This window comes from Nyctibius grandis, chromosome 1 (genome assembly GCF_013368605.1).
Source record: "Nyctibius grandis isolate bNycGra1 chromosome 1, bNycGra1.pri, whole genome shotgun sequence".
In the NCBI taxonomy this organism is placed as follows: domain Eukaryota; kingdom Metazoa; phylum Chordata; class Aves; order Nyctibiiformes; family Nyctibiidae; genus Nyctibius; species Nyctibius grandis.
Genome location: NC_090658.1, coordinates 111,473,078 through 111,490,992, shown reverse-complemented (window position 1 = coordinate 111,490,992; position 17,915 = coordinate 111,473,078). Strand labels below are relative to the sequence as shown.

Genomic DNA, 17,915 nt, shown 5'->3' with positions numbered 1-17,915 from the left:
GGAAAAAAAATGAAGAATTCCATGGTACACAAATGCACCATGTTTCCCTTTGTAAGGTAAAACCTACTACAATGCCACAAAAAACCCCCCCACAATATCCACCTTCATTATGCTTATCTGTGTTTCACCTATATTTCATACGACCAGCTCTAATACTGAAAAAATTCTTCAACTTGCTCACTTGGAGCTTAATCCATTTTCCATATTCTCTTACACTTGCATAGCTAATGCACTAACCATTACAAATAGGTTTTTTTAACAACAGATGAACTATTTGAATGTTAGCTACTCCTAGTTAAGATTAACTTGAGCTTATCGTTAACAGGAAAAGGCAAGCTTTCTTACTAAATATCATTGTAATCGTTAGGAAACCTACCTTGTGAATTTTAAATAGAACCTCACAGAGGTTATAGATTTTTTCAGCTCGTACCCAGTCTAGTGTGCTTACCTATAATATCAAAAGAAAAAATTAACAACACATTCTTTATTCTAAAATCATGTACAGATGAAAAGAACTAAAAAGATTTCATCCATCATTATTCTACTGGATGCTCTAAATACAGGCATATTACTACATTTAATATCCAGCATTTAGAAAAGACTTTCAAATAGCATTCATTTTTTATAGAAACAGCATCCACAGGAGTATTTCTATAATTAAAAGTTATTAAATAATATTTTCCCCATTCTTACTGAAGTATGATGGAAACCTTCTTGTAATCTCTGTGGTGTGTTACATAAGGATATTTATTTTCCAGTATGCTAACACAGAGAGCCCAGAGTCTCAAATCCAGAGTGATTCCGCTTCGTGTCTCAACTTAGGAAAAAATCTTACAATCAACACACCGAGATGTGTTCCTAAATTCAGATCTGAATTTACATACAGTAGGGCACCAAAATCTTAATATTTATATTACAAACTGAAAAGGACTATGTGACTGCAATATTTGAAATTAAGGATGTCAACTATGTGCTTAATACTGAATATGAAAAGACATGGGTTTTGTTTTCTTTTGATTTTGTTACTTTATCCTGTTGACATGACAGGTTATTAAAATTTGACAGAATGATATTTGAAGTTCTTCCCTAAATTCTAGTTCATGATATAATGTGATAAACTATTTTCTTTTAAAAACAGTACATAGCCTATGTAGTTCAAGAAAAAAAAAAGAACACAGGAAAAATACAAGGGGAATACACATTATTTTGATTATATATTTTAGCGCAAAATCTTAGCTCTTGGTGAATGCACAGGAATGGCTGCATAGGTATATGAAGAAATTGACTATATTGTAACTCTGAAGCTTTTACCATACCGAAATAAGTGTTTTGGTGACTCTTAATAGCAACTTGGATACTTTAAAATACTTGGGCAGATGAAGTTTTGTCCTGTTCCCGCCCCCCTCCCAAAAGGAAGAAAGTGGAAAAAATGAAATTAAATTATTTAGGTAAAGCAAAATTTGGCTGTAAAACATCTGGCTTCTGTGGGTGAAACTAACTAGGAAAAAACTGTGAAATTCAATAACAGATTCTTTTTCTCTGTATTCTCAGTAGTGCATAGTTCACCTGTAATAATCTGTCTTGTTCCTACTATTTTGTATGAAGATCAACATGATTTTTTTAAAATTTATTTTTAAGTTGCATTTCCAGGTCTTCATAGATTCTAAACCATTAAGCAAAGTGGTAATAAAATGGTGAAAATCAAAACCACTACAACACTTAGGAGCAGACTGATGTGACTTCTACTGGTTATTAAATGTTATTTCAGAGAGTGCTGTTGGAGGAGTAATGTGAACTTGGTGTTAGTTTCCTCCTAATCTTATATGCTCTTATGTCCACTCCAACTGAAACTAACAAACATTACTATTAAGTAGAACTCACAGCTACGTGTTTCAAAGCAGTGTTTCAGAATTTACCTGAATTCTTTCTTCTTAGTGTGGAAAGCATCTCACCTAAATTTAGACATCAGAAGTATCTAATCTTAACAACCTAATCTAATTCTTAATAATCTAATCTTAATTTCAACATATTGGGGAAGAATTAAAAATAGAAAAAAGGCAGTGCTTTCTCCCAGTTTCTCTAACTTTAGATTAGACCTTTAACTTCTAGATGGTTATATTTAGATGAGATGAATCACCTATTGCAAATGGGACTGAAGCCCTCTAGAAGAGAAAGTTCTATCATCACCACATCTTTTCAGGATATAAAGGGACTTATATTCTAGGGTTGTCCATTTGAGAGTTTTTATATTTTAACAATCAAATTACAAAACATCATTGAATACAATGCATGTAGTAGAATATGTAAAAGCATGTTATATACTATCTCTTTCTGTTTCATTATAAGCAATTTCTCATAACAAATTAAAGCTCAAAACATTACATATAGCTACCTTTAAAAGTACTTAGTACTACTTTAAAGGAACTTTGTCAAATTTAAATCTAATGTTAGCTGTTTTAGAAAATTAATGTAAAGCAATTTTAGATATTATACGTGTCCTCCCATCATTTCATAAAATGTAGCAAAATTTAGGGTCATACATTTCTAATGTTTAGATTTCTGTCACTCTTTTCCTTCTAGTAAGGTCCATTCAATATTTTATTTGACTTATTATAAGTTTAGAAACAACTGAAATGGAGAAATTATAAAGTCGATTCGTAAAAAATATACATTTAAACACACTCACATAGAGCAAGTATTGCAAGTCTTTGCTTAATCCTTATTTACAGGGTAATCTTTTTTACTTTGATGGCTGTTTTGAAAAGAAAATAATGAAATAATACAGGTCTTGACCCATTACTGTTGATCCTCAAAAGGGATCTTCATGCTTCTTGCAAAATAAGGTTTACAGCCTAGAATGGTGGCTAGTCCGTTATTTGGTCTTGAATTTCTTGAAGGGAAAGATTCTTTTCAATCTCAATTAAAAGCAGGAGCATCCTTCACTCCTGTTACTGGCTAGACAAGATACAAAAGCATAAGCACTGACTTAATCCGCTGTTTGTGAACCTGAATTCAGTGACACAGGCTATAACCTGAAAGCTGTTGAGACGTGACTAAACTTTCGTTTGCTCACATCGTTTGTTTTGATTCATGAAGATTAATTTAAACTGTTGGGGTTCTTTGCTGCTATTAATGATACCACAATGGACAATGGTGACACTGCTGTGACATTACATTCACTCTGAATACTTCAGCCTTCTCCCCATTATACTGTGCATCTCTTTCATCCTTTGACTCTCTGTAACCTCTTATGTCTTTTTCAGCAGAGATAGCTAGTGATGATGACAACTGTCAGCACCTATATAAGCCAAGATTTTCTTTTACTATGTACGTCAGAGAAAGGCTACCATACTTAAAGCCAAGAGTGAAACAGTCTGAATATCATAGTGTGCAAGGTCATCAGGAGAACATGAATGACATGTTGAGAGGGATTTTAAGGAGGGGAAACAAACATACTACAAAGGGATACTAGAATCTAGAGAGACAGCTGACATAATTTATAGTTTTTTTCAGAAAATCATAGTATGTCTATGTTTGAAATGTTATTGTTATAGATGTCATTGTTTTAAAAAAAATCACAAATGATTATACATTTCTAGTCAAGGAGGAAAGCTGGAAAGAAGCGGAAAAGTTCACAAAAAGTGCAATATCCTTCATTCGCTTTAAAGGACGTTTCAGTTTATTGCAGGCTTATCCATCATCACACATTAAATCACTGGGAAATGATAGGTAACTAAGATAAATGAGATGCTGAAATATATTCCTTAGTCAATAAAAAAGTTTTTCTCATTATTTCCCCTTGAAATTGTTCCTGTAGGTACTCTATACACTGGAATTTCTTGGGTTTACTTTAGCATGACAAGATGATTATTTTTTAGTAAGGTATTTGACAAATTGTTTCAAAAGAGTTATATTCCAAATGGGTCACTTAATAAGACAAACTTTCATTCATATGAATTCAGTTCTGACGAAGTGTCAAAAATAGTGTCAAAATACATGAAAGTACCAATTAGCATTCACTGAGCTTCCACTTTAATTCTTGTTTGTCTAATATGTGAATTTATGACCAACAGTAGCTGAATGCTATTATTATTGGAAGACCAACTCCTTAGCTAACTCAATGCATTATGTGATGCATTGAATACTTGGTTTTGCAGATATTTGGCTATATGAATCCTTTCAGAAAGATGGTAAAATAACACACTTGTAAACTCACATATAACACTGAGCTGATCACAGAGTCAATAAAAATGAACAAAGATAGAAAAATAGAAACCTGAAGTTACAATTTTAAGTCCATAATGAGAGACTGAGATAAGTATAAAGTATAAGTATAAAGTGCTAATTTTTGCAGAAGTACTTTTTACTTCAGCATGAGTAACTGTAAGTTCCTTGTATTTTAAAAACATGCATTATAGTGGATTTCTTAAAATAAACTACTAAAATCTAGTTTTACTTAGACCAAGAGATTTCAGCATCAGTTCAGGCTCATATTCCAAACATACTCAGCTTTAAATGTGTGTGTTAATAATTGATTTTTCTTTATAAAGTTATGACTTAAAATAGAAAATAATAAAGTTAAATTCATTTTGACACATACATGTAGTAAACAACAAACTGAAAAACAGTTACTCCCCAGAAAAAAATTCTGCAATTACAAAATACGTTTAAAAGACTTTCACGCCTACTCAGAGATCAGCACTAAAGGATTGACTAGACATGAGAAAAAAATATGGGCTGCATGCAAAAGAGAATCATACTTCAAGACTCACTAAAGTCAAAGGGAACATAACATACTCCTTGAATCTCTATGAACACTGAATTGGATTCTAGAAATTTCCAGTGCTCTCCAAAATATTTAAAAAAATGAATACTTTTAAAGAGTAAAACTCAAGGAAAAAAAAAACGTTCAAAGTGGCTGTAATACTTATTACAGAGACTGCTGCATTATCTGACAATTAAGCAGAAGCATCCAACCCACCTAGAAGTACTAAAAAGGTCTAGGCAAAAGATGAAATACTTTTAGGTCAAGAGTAATTAATTTCACTGGTCTCTTCACTCTTCAACGGAAAAAATGAACCAAGTATAAGTTTAAAAAATTATTAAAAGATATTAAAAAGGAAAAAAAAAAAGATTAAGAAATGTTCTTGAGATGAACTACGATATAGCAGTATAAGAAGCCTAAAGACAAACTCAGCCCAAACCAACTCAGACTCGATGGTACAAAACACACACTAAAGCGCCGTCATATCCTAGCAAATATGTGAACAAAATACGTGAACACTTGTGTGTGGAGTCAGAAAGTTCATGAAAAGCATTCATGGTTAAGTCTATGCTCTTCAACTCATTGCCACCTCTTTCCTAATACGTTACATTGACATTATGCATAATGTAAACTACAAATATAAGTATTTAGAACTTACACACCAGTACTCTCTAACATTTAAAGCACTGCTCATGTGCTAATTACATTATGCAAGCTTTTCTTCTCTATCACGTTTTTCAACGGTGGAACTATTTCTGTTACTTTCATATTCTTGTATTTATTCCTTTTCTTAAAACTATAAGCAGCATATACAGTGACTGCCTAGCTGCCTTCACGCAAACCACTTCAGAGCTATTTATTTAATCATGTTGACAAAAATAGTTTTGCAATTAAAGGTAAGACATCACCTCCAAAGATATGGCTACTTTGAGACTGGAATTTAAAAACCATATTGAACTATGAAGAAGACACAAAAAATCAAACAGTACAATCCTCCCCTACATATAGCACATATTCCATAAAAACAAAAGATTTCATTTTTCTGGAAATTTTCAATGACACAAAAAATAGTTTCATTTTGAATGACAATTTTGAATAATGTCTCTCCAATTTCTTCTAGGATATGAATTCAGAAACTTTTAATGATCTGAAAATTGACAGAAATTTATTGGATGCTTTTAGAATGTCATAAAATACTGCTTGTATATTAACATTGACATAAGAATAATTTCTATTTGTGCAATGGTGTTTTTCACATGTGCAGTTTTCAGAAATGTATCACAATTCTAATATAGCAATCTCTAAATGGAATCTGTGAATTTCTTCAATGCAGTCAGATAAGCCACTTCAGGCATGCAGAAAGACCATTCTCTTTTAATCACACCATTCTTGATATTTACTTCTATGGTGAAGCTTCTACATTTTTGGAAACACCATCTGAGATATTGTTGAAATGGAGTATAAATAGAATATTATTTGCCATAGTAATTTCTTCCATATTACAATATCCACATTTTCCCACAATTTTCTTTATTTTTGCCCACGGGTAACTATGTTTTCCATTCTTATGAAAGTTAGCAGCTGTATTTACATTCATACCATCTTCTACACACAACAAAATAGAAAAAGAGTAGAAATTGTACCAGATCATTTTACAAGCAGTTGTAAAGTTATGGGTAAGGTCATTACAACTAAAGATAGCTGTATGACTTGGATGGTCATCTACTCTGTGCACAGTACATTGATACACTGATACGCTACATTGATTCAGGATGTAACTAGCAATACCATCAAAGAAACATCTCTGAAATAAAACATAATGTTAAACTCTTATCTTCTAAAGATCAAGCAAGTTAAAACAGCTGCATTTTCATGATAGAACAATCCATTTTTTTATGTGTCACTTAACATAGCAAAAAAAAATCAGTAGGAGTAATGGTAAGAGCAGTACCATTAAATATCTCTAAAAATAGTGAAACAGCTCCATGCACAGCTTTGTATGGGGACTTGTGTTTCCAGCTGCAGAGCTGGGACATGTGACACAGAACAAATGCCAGGGCACAGCATGGGTTGGTGGCTCCTTGGGTGCCGTGGGAGCTCCCCTGGGGTCTAGCAGGGCAGGGTCCTCTCCAGCCACGGCCCATCCCATCGCCCTGTAGTGGGTTGACTCATCCAAGAGCTAAGCACCCACACAGCCGCTTGTTAACTTCTTGTCCCCCCACAGTGCGATGGGGGAGAGAACAGGAAGCGCAAAACCAAGAAAACTCGTGGGTCAAGATAAAAAGAGTTTAATAAGTGATGGAAAGAGGAAAAAACCAAGAGATACAAAGGTGATTGCACCCTGCCCACCCCAAGCAGACTGATGCCCAGCCAGTCTCCAAGCAATGGCTACTTTTGAAGACCAAATCCCCATTTTTTATTGCTGAGCGTGACATTTTATGGTATGTAATATCCCTTTTGGCCTATTTGGATCAGCTGTCCTGGCCGTGTTCCCTCTCAACCTCTTGCCCATCCCCAGCTGGAGGCAGCCCCAGCTCTGGGCACCAAGCTTGGGGACAGGCTGAGGCTGGACCTGGACATGGGCCCATGGGTGGGCTTGGGTCATTGGGGCTCATGGCTGGGCAGGACAGGGCTGGGGGGAGCTGAAGACCAGCCCTGCTGCGTTTCTGGGGCAGGGGCTGACAGCCATAGGGGGCTGCAATGGGGTCCTGGGCTGTGGGAAGGGTGGAGGCAGCCCCAGGGAAGGGTGTCAGGTACAGTCAGGGCTGGAGGTACCCTCAGGACACTGATAATCAGCTTCAAAGTGTGGCTTTAGATGCAGGTTTGAATTCTCCAGGTGAGTGGCTGCTGGAAACTGCCAATTTCCTGTTTTATTTTTTTTTCCCTGATATAAAACACCTGTGGAATTATTAAATAGCAAGAGAACTGGTCAACAGGTTTTATGATTTATAGGGTCTACACACATATTTGTGTATCTGAGTTCTGGGATGACATAACATATTGACCAAAGGGGTCCCCTTTGTTCATTTTTTTGAAAAGCCACTGTTTCTACAAAAAAAATGTGCATAAACACAATAGAGTGTAAAGGATACTGACAAGTAACATGGTACGAATACTACCAAACATTCATCCTCACTTGTTTGTTCTTAGTAGAGTGCTGAACATGATAAATGAAGTAGTTTATCCCCAATTAGTATCATGTAGATGGATAGTTCTAATTGTATCAAAAATGTTTCTTCAAAAACAGGTCTGAAAACAATAATTCAAATTTATAAAGGAAAAGCATTCATGTGGTGTGTTATTTATTTGTTTAATATTTTTGTATTGTTTTTGCATTTTAATTGGATTGTAGTGATTGAATCAAATTTTAGTTCCTTGACTTAACATATAGACAACTTTGTAGAGGGGCAAAAAAACAGCTTTTCCCAGATGTGTTGTCTCATTTTAAAAAGAACACTATTGGCCATTTGAAAATGCTGAAGTTAACAGGAATAATTGGATTTAGAATTTAAATCTAGAGAGAGAGAAAATGTTAATGATTGCTTCTCAATGACGTTCATAAATAAGGTTTGAAGAGTATGTACTTCCCAAAGGTACTGCAGATGGTACACATGTAAAGGATCAGAATTTCTTTGGATCAGCTGAAGAAATTGGGAGACTGACCACTTTCTGAGCAAAACCGTAAGGAAGCTGTAAAATTGAAATTGCATTCTAATTCCACATTTTATTATTTTTGGTTTGTTTAAAGCAAAGGCTCTCTGGAGAAAAAAGAAAGAAAGGACAAAACAATACAATGTGGTAAGTATGGGTCACTTTCTAAGAATTTAGAATTCTACAGCTCATTTCTGTTTCATTCGTTTAAATTAATTTTTATTAGTTCTTTTAGAGAAGTATTAGATAAGTCATCTGTTGTGAAATAGAACTCTCATTACTACCTATGTCAATTACGAAAGCAAGATGATGTCATTTGTTCAAACTTAGCATTGGATTCTCTGTAACAGTTCAATCTCTCGCCTGTGTGCAAAATCCACAAGCATCTACTAATAGTATGGGTGGTGTATTTCATGATGTATCTTGTCTCTAAGAAAACAGAGTAACTACCAACTCATTACGTCTGTAAAACACCTTAGAATAAATAAGGTAAGAAATATAGGGCCTAACCAACCAGAGAAAAATCTGAACTTGACAACTTTAAAAAGTAAAACACTTACTCCCTATTAGGAACTTTTGGAACTATCCAGATATGGTAAGATTTTCAGAGGACCTTGAAAGAGTTTAAGTATTAAAGCTTATTGAAATTCAGTGGCATCTATGGCTTTAACTTCTTTTGAAATCTCAGCTGACAACTTCACTTGGTAAGGAAAAACAAACCCAGACATAACAAACAGGTTTCCATTTACAATGAAACTGTCACAAAAATATTCTTTTATTACCGGTGGAGTGCTGAAAATGTAGAATGATGAACCCTTCAGTGCCAGAAACTTGAATTTGTAGAGCTGAGATGAATCAGTTCCTTCATGTCTCTCATTTACCCAACCCATATGTATGACCTGTAAAAGAAAATAATTGAAAATTAAAGTTCTGTTTTTCAGTGGAGCATAAGATATTATCTGAATAGGTCAAGTCTTTCCACAAGAGAGAGTAGTCATATTAGAATAGGATGCATCATCCACTTCACATTTGCCTTCCCAGAGTATACGGTATTATGCCAGTGTGTCAGAAGTTCTTGAAGAGACTTAAACTTGCAGTACAGGTGGTCTGAATCTTGTCTGAAATAATCACCATTTTAAAAGTAATTTAATCTCTCAGCAGAAAACCTAGGTGTACTGAAACAGTTCAGCGAGCAGTTTATAAAAAACATGATCCTACTTTATCTATACCACAGACAAAACTTGGACATACCTAAATTTCTGTTATATGTACCTCTAAAGAAATACATTTGAACAAATCACTAGATTTTTCTGAAATCAAAGAGCTTTCTGTATGCTCATGTTTGCCACTGTTAACAAAATGTCTTTGTCATGCTGACTGTCTTTCAGAATCACAGAATCACAGAATGTTAGGGATTGGAAGGGACCTTGAAAGATCATCTAGTCCAATCCCCTTGCCAGAGCAGGATTACCTAGATCTTATCACACAGGAACGCGTCCAGGCGGGTTTTGAATGTCTCCAGAGAAGGAGACTCCACAACCTCTCTGGGCAGCCTGTTCCAGTGTTCGGTCACCCTCACCGTAAAGAAGTTTTTCCTCATATTTAAGTGGAACCTCCTGTGTTCCAGCTTGCACCCATTGCCCCTTGTCCTGTCAAGGGATGTCACTGAGAAGAGCCTGGCTCCATCCTCTTGACACTTGCCCTTTACATATTTATAAACATTAATGAGGTCACCCCTCAGTCTCCTCTTCTCTAAGCTAAAGAGACCCAGCTTCCTCAGCCTCTCCTCATAAGGGAGAAGTTCCACTCCCTTAATCATCTTTGTGGCTCTGCGCTGGACTCTCTCTAGCAGTTCCCTGTCCTTCTTGAACTGAGGGGCCCAGAACTGGACACAATACTCCAGATGCAGCCTCACCAGGGCAGAGTAGAGGGGGAGGAGAACTTCTCTTTACCTGCTGACCACACCCCTTCTAATACACCCCAGGATGCCATTGGCCTTCTTGGCCACAAGGGCACATTGCTGGCTCATGGTCATCCTGCTGTCCACTAGGACCCCCAGGTCCCTTTCCCCTACGCTGCTCTCCAACAGGTCTGTCCCCAACTTGTACTCATACATGGGGTTGTTCTTGCCCAGATGCAGGACTCTACACTCGCCCTTGTTATATTTCATTAAATTTCTCCCCGCCCAACTCTCCAGCCTGTCCAGGTCTCTCTGAATGGCTGCGCAGCCTTCCGGTGTGTCAGCCGCTCCTCCCAGTTTGGTATCATCAGCGAACTTGCTGACAGTGCACTCTATTCCCTCATCCAAGTCATTAATGAATATATTGAATAGTACTGGTCCCAGTACCGACCCTTGAGGGACTCTGCTAGACACAGGCCTCCAACCAAACTCTGTCCCATTGACCACCACTCTCTGGCTTCTTTCCTTCAGCCAGTTCACAATCCACCTCACTACCCCATCATCCAGACCACACTTCCTCAGTTTAGCTGCGAGGATGCTGTGGGAGACAGTGTCAAACGCTTTACTGAAATCAAGATAGACCACATCCACAGCTTTACCATCATCTATCCACCGGGTTATGTCCTCATAAAAGGCTATCAAGTTGGTTGAGCATGACTTCCCCTTGGTGAAGCCATGTTGACTGCCCCTAATGATCCCCCTATCCTCAATGTGCCTAGAGACAGCACGGAGGACAAGTTGCTCCATTACCATTCCGGGGATGGAGGTGAGGCTGACCGGTCTATAGTTACCCGGGTCCTCCTTCTTGCCCTTTTTGAAGACTGGAGTGACATTCGCTTTCCTCCAGTCCTCAGGCACCTCTCCCATTGCCCACGACTTAGCAAAGATGATGGAGAGTGGCCTAGCAATGACTTCCGCCAGCTCCCTCAGCACCCGCGGGTGCATCCCATCAGGGCCCATGGATTTATGGACGTCCAGATTGCTTAATTGGTCCCTGACCCAGCCCTCATCTACCAAGACAGATTCCTCCTCTATCCTGACTTCTTCTGAGGCCTCAGGGGTCCGGGGCTCCTCAGGACAGCCTCCAGCAGTATAGACAGAGGCAAAGAAGGCATTCAGTAACTCCGCCTTCTTTTTATCCTCTGTCTCCAGGACCCCCACCTCATTCATCAGTGGGCCTACATTGCCTCTAGTGTTGGTTTTACCTGCAATGTATTTGAAGAAGCCCTTTCTGTTGTCCTTGACCTCTCTTGCAAGGTTTAATTCCAAGGAGGCCTTAGCTTTCCTAGTTGCCTCCCTACGTTCTCTGACAACAGACTTATATTCCTCCCAAGTGGCCAGCCCCTCCTTCCATGATCTGTACACCCTCTTCTTCCACTTGAGTTTGCCCAGCAGTTCCCTGTTTAACCATGCAGGTCTCCTGGTGCCCTTCCTTGACTTCCTACCTGTTGGGATGCTCTGATCTTGAGCTCGGAAGAAGCAGTCCTTGAATGCTAACCAACTATCTTGGGCCCCCTTACCGTCTAGTACCCTGTCCCATAGGATTTTCCCTAGCAATTGCTTGAAAAGGCCAAAGTTGGCCCTACTGAAGTCCAGTAGAATGTATATAATTTTTTTATATACACTTTATCTCATGACGATTTATGTTCTCATAGAATTAGACATCAAATTTAGTTGTTACACAACTTTGCTCTAACAGTACTAAAATACATGTCTTTCTATTTCAGATAAATTAATTTTAAGAAAAAATAAAATTAAAAAGTAAAACAACATGCTTCCTTTTTGAGGTAAATGCAAATGTATAAAGGAATAATGCCATAGTGCGGTAGCAGAATATCATGAATGTAATTACCCACCAAAAATAACAAACATAAACATTTTAGGCTTCATTTTGCATACATTAAGAGGAACGTATTGCCCTTCTCAGAATCACAGAATCAATCAGGTTGGAAGAGACCTCTGGGATCATCAAGTCCAACCATTGCCCTGACACCACCATGTCAACTAGACCATGGCACTAAGTGCCATGTCCATTCTTTTCTTAAACACATCCAGAGATGGTGACTCCACCACCTCTCTGGGCAGCTCGTTCCAACGTCTAATGACCCTTTCTGAGAAGAAATGCTTCCTAATGTCCAACCTTGAAACAGGTACTTGAACCTAGAGTGATCCACCAATCTGAATATACAGCTCTTGCTGATAAGCTCGCTCATTTTCAAATAAGTTTACACTTATGGAAAATATTAAGTTACAAAAGGGCAGAAATGTCCCAGCCCTTGTAAATATACTGAGCCCACAGAGCTTTGCTGGAAGTCACTGGAAACAGCCTGAAGAAGGCATTCATTACATTGCATGAAAACTTCAGCATTTGTTCTATGGATAGAATTCTGAAAAATGTGATGATCTCAGGAATGCTTTTCTAGTGAAAGCCCTGTGGGCGTACCTGTCGTTATTACCAACAGAGCACAAAGGTGGAAAGAATGGACAGGGAGTAGCTAATAGTATAGATGTATGCTCATACTCTTCTATCATGAAAATCTCACACATTGTTTTCTAATTTTATTTAATATATCAATTATGTCTCTTACCAATCAATTTATTCAGAAATAAATAAGAAACCTATATGTTGAGCCAGACAATCCTTCTCTATACTCTTCTACCAAGCTCCAGCATTAACATTTTAGAGATCTAAGAAACAGCACAATAAATACAGTAGCCCTTCCAATTCTCACTTTGCTATTGTGTAAATTTAATAAATCTCACCAAAACATTGTTTCTATAGGAGTCAGCAAAGGTTTAGAAACAGGATGTTCAGACACTTCATTACTTTAACAAAATATACTACAGTATTGTTGATAATCTACTACAAACAATATTATATATTGAGTTTATCAGTGTGGTAATATAATATCAAATACTACAGACAAAAAGAATAATGTCCAAATCACAGGGCACAAATGTAATATTTTCCTTTACATTCAAAAGTCATGTTTGCTGACTTGCAAATGGACACCATTTATTAACCTGTAACAGTATTAAAATCTTTACTAAAGAGGTAATTTACTGATTAAATTGATAAATTGATAGGGAAAGGATATGTCTCTCTATTATCTTCTTGGTTCATCATCATCATTATCATCATTTATTCTTACAGCAGCACTCACCAAATAATTTTGGAATTATTCACAATGTCAAATGGCAAAACTAAGAGATAGCTTGCAGCTTGCTCAGGTCATTCATCAAACTGTATACTAAAGGAAACTTGACACATTCTGAGAAATATAACTATATATCTTGTTGCAAACCAGAGATATTAATTTAATATATTAAAAGAAGGAAAACATGAAGTTCTTCGTTGAAACTCAGGGCAGGATGGTATCAGAAGACTGGAATTCCACTTGTCAAGATTGTGTTTTCATTTCAAAATACATATTTGATTTCCTATGATTGACAGGAAAAACTTGATTTATCTAGTTGACAGAAACCACGGGCTGGCCCATAAGCACTGGTCTGAAGTACCAACAGTAGTGCAAAATACATATTTTCTTGGAATAAAATTCTAAATTTAGAAAAAGGGCACTGAATTTCTCTAACTGAAGGAAAATGAAGTCTGTCTTTCAATGAAAATGTGCTTTATGTCAAAGTTTTCCATCTGTGAAATGGGACTAATTTCCTTTATTTTACGGAATTCATGTGAAGGTCCTATCACTGTTGCATTCTTATCTATGGCTGCAAGATGTGATAGGAGTGTCAAATGTTATAGCCTCGATTTAACGTAGCACTTTATCTTCTGGATAATTCTCTTCAGTATGTATTTACCTGCAAACACAAGACCGCATTTTCTAACTAGCTGCAGACTTACTTTTTGGGCATGAATTCTATGTGTTTTACTGAAATGGAACTGTATTATTACTATTTTTATTGCAATCATATCATACTGTGATCAGTCTACCTGTGGTAGATCAGGATCAAGAGACTTGGTTTGAAATATACCCTTCTCCACATGACAAACAGTTTTTTATAATTCTTAACAGCTATAAACTCAACGTTAAGTTGTTCTGTATGCTGAAATGTCTTTCAACCTCAGACAAAAAAAATGATACAAAACCACATTAACTGGACTAGATTTTGGGAGAATGGTCTTTCTACTCACTGAATTATTACAACATTGTAATATCACTCTTGATCTATATAGATTGTGATAAGGTCACCTACCCATTCCACTTCAACAAAGTCTACACAAAACCAAACAGCAATACTTCAGTTACATTTTGAATACATTGCACAGAATATTACTGTTTGATTGAAATGACTAACAAAAACTACAATTCCATGAAAAAAGAACTTCAATCAGAAAAAAGCAAATTATCATCAGCAGATCATTCAAAAAAAGTCTTAGAAACCTTAAAAAACATGAAAAGACAGTTTTTGTTTCTAAATTTGATTATAATTCCCAAGAGATATCAGACACTGATTAAAAGTTTTTCAGTTTTCATTTTCTTTAAAACATTACTTAGCTTTGCATTGTCAGTATAATTTGTGGAACAAGGTAACAATTATATACCTCACAGTAGAAATAAGAAAAAATGGTCTGCTGATTCATATCGTACAAAAGAAAATAAAAACTTATCTGGAAAAACTAGCTGTTATGTAGTAGTTCAATGTCATTAAAAAAAAACCCAGCTAAAACCCTTACAAAAGTCTTTTAAATACTAAGATTATGTTTTGTGTAGTAGCATCAAGGAACACTTACCTAAGTATTAAAGGTGCTAGTAAACAAAATGCTGCAGCATTTCCTGAAATTTCTAAAAGACGCCTATAAAATGAATGCCTACATCAACTTGTTCCCTTTTTTTTTAATGAAGAAGGGAAAAGGTTCAACAAGTAGCACATTTGTAGAACAAATTAAAATCTGGAAAAGAGTATCTCTGCAGAATATTGAGTCTCAGTATATATATACATTTAGGAAGAGACACAGAAGCTTTTTGTTTGTTCATTTGTTTTAGAATTTTTGTATATTTAGGAGAAAAGCAAGGGCTGAGTTAATACACATTGCTCCACCAGATATGAAGGACTGAACGAGGTGATAGTTACTTTCTTGGGGAAGAAGCAATAGTCAGGCTAGGTAGCTGAAGAAGGATTGCTACTGGAAGATAAGTGATGAGCTCAGTGGGTTTAGGGCTGTGTTACTGTCATTTGCATGGGTTGGGGATAACAGGACAGCAAGCTAAAAAGTAAGTACTAATGAATATGAAAGAGAAAGAGGAAAAGACAAAGCAAAAGACATTTAGGAGGAGAAAGAAATCAATTTAGTAAGACGAAAAATAAAGAAACAGGAGAAAATCTGAAATTAAAATGAAAAGAATAAAAGGAAGGACACTATACAAGTACATAAAGAGGGGGAAATCAATAAAAAAATATATGGGAGGAAAAAAAGAAAAGAGAATCCCAAATGTACGCTTGCCTCTAAAGACACAAAGTCCTTAAAAAAGTAAACAAGGAAAACAGAAGAATTTCCTTTATCAGATTCAGTGTTTGATTAACATACATATATTGAAAAAATAATAAAATTATGCATCTTTTAATAGATATATTACAAAATCTAATATATTTTTTATTTTCTTTCTGCACATCTTTCTTACCAACTGGTTTATTTAATGGTCATTTAGACCACAGAAATGCAGAAAGAATAATAATTCAGTTCAACGAAAGTCTGTATGGAACAAAAGCAACCAAGTGTGGGTACTATTTGTGGTTCATAAATTGGCTGTTTGTGGTTCGTAAGTAGGCTACTGAGATTTTAATTTGGTATAAGTACATGGGTAGAAATATTAGTCCCGGGATAAAAACTGTTCTGTTATTTGGATTGAAACCTGCTATCTGAAATTTTAAGGAGTGCTCATAAGGCATAACACTACAAACTGTCCCAGTCTCAGCATTGCTTTCACCACTTTATTCCCATACTTCATAATCAATTTGAGACTGCTATTTGAAACTGCGTGGAAAAATTACCCATATATCTGGAAAATTACCCATACATCATCAATGTATTATTAAGTTTCTAACATGTTCTAATATACTTTCCAAAAGTTCCTGTAGGAACAAAATGAGCAATGGCATGCATTATGAGGAGATAAAACAAGTCACTAACAAAATGTAATCCAATCATAGCAGACAAATGAAAGTTCTTATTTGCACTTATTGTTTTCCTACAGCAATAAAGCATCTGGATACTGCAATGACTGGAAACTTAACGTGTTACATTTAATAAAGCAATCAGTATATTTTGTATATAGTACTTTTAGTTAAATAGTTATGAAAAGTAAATGACGCAAAACACTCCAGAGGGAAATGAAGAAAGAAAATCAAGTAGATCTCTGATGTATGAAATGTCAGAACAGATGGGTACACTTATGTAATTAAAGTGGGATAAGAATCTACAACAGACACCAGCTTAGCCTCTAAATTAAGAACCAGTGTTGTACCATGAAGCACAATGGAACAATACAAAATTAAGAAAGCAAAGAGAAGTACATCTTGAGGTAGCTTAAGTAATTATTTTTGTTTTTTTTTCCAAAGCAAGTGGTAGACTACATGTTTTGAAAAGTGCAGATATTGGGGGGTGGGGGGGCGGGAAGCAGTTCTTTCACATACATAATTATTAACTAAAAAAAAAATTAGAATTTGGCATGTTAGGAGTTTTGATGCATTACAGTAATGGTTTTCATGGTACATCGACTGCATTCAGTTATGTCCGAATGGCTACTACTCAAAACTTGTTTCAGAGATGAAACTACAGAGGAACTTAGAAATAACACTCAAGTGTTCTGTGTGCTTCAGCTCAAGAACGAAATTCCTAAATCCAATCTGGGCATATTTTGAACGCCACAAACAGCAACATGTCTCTACTAACCCGAAGGGAACTATGATGACAGTATCTGAATTTGTGTATCTTCCCAGGAACTGGCTGCCTGTGCAAAATTTGGATTACAAATCCTAGTATTAATTGTTTCTCCTCTTTGTTTTAACAAGGAGGCTGGGAAGACTGGGGCTGATATCACTAACCTTTTCCCATTATAGCCTTCTTGTTCAAGATAGGATCCAAAACACAAAACTCACTCTTGAAGACAAGTACCAGTAAGTTGCCTTACTGGTTATGCATTCTTGTATTATTTAGTAAATCAGTAGCACTATTTGTGCATCAGGAACTAACCAAACTAAATAAAAGTGGAAAACTCGTGTCCTTCACATTTTTTTTTGTCTTATGTCTATTTTATTTTTTAGCAATATTACAACAACAATAAAATACACCTAACAAGCTATTCTCCTCTTCACGAAATAAAGACTCGGATTGTTTCTTCTGCAGTTTGGGAAAATCAAAAAAGAAAACCTTTCAAACTACAGCTGTTTGCCATAGCTTTTGCAAAAGAGTCCTCAAAGAGGAAAGCTCAGTCTGAAAATTCAGTCTCAGCTTCCTTCTACATGTTATCCCCCAATCAATAAAATGATAGTTCTGCTTAAAAATGTGTTAACATAATT

General features: G+C 36.1%; 1 protein-coding gene across 1 annotated transcript in view; it reads right to left on the bottom strand.

The window, feature by feature from the left end:
* SNTG2 (syntrophin gamma 2) overlaps nt 1–17,915 on the bottom strand; it is a 310,557-nt gene that overhangs the window by 40,680 nt on the left and 251,962 nt on the right. The window contains exons 12-13 of the mRNA XM_068409305.1: nt 9,199–9,315; nt 377–448 (exon numbers count right to left, since the gene is read on the bottom strand). Of these exons, the coding sequence (XP_068265406.1) occupies nt 377–448; nt 9,199–9,315 (189 nt within the window). The remainder of the gene's footprint in view (nt 1–376; nt 449–9,198; nt 9,316–17,915) is intronic.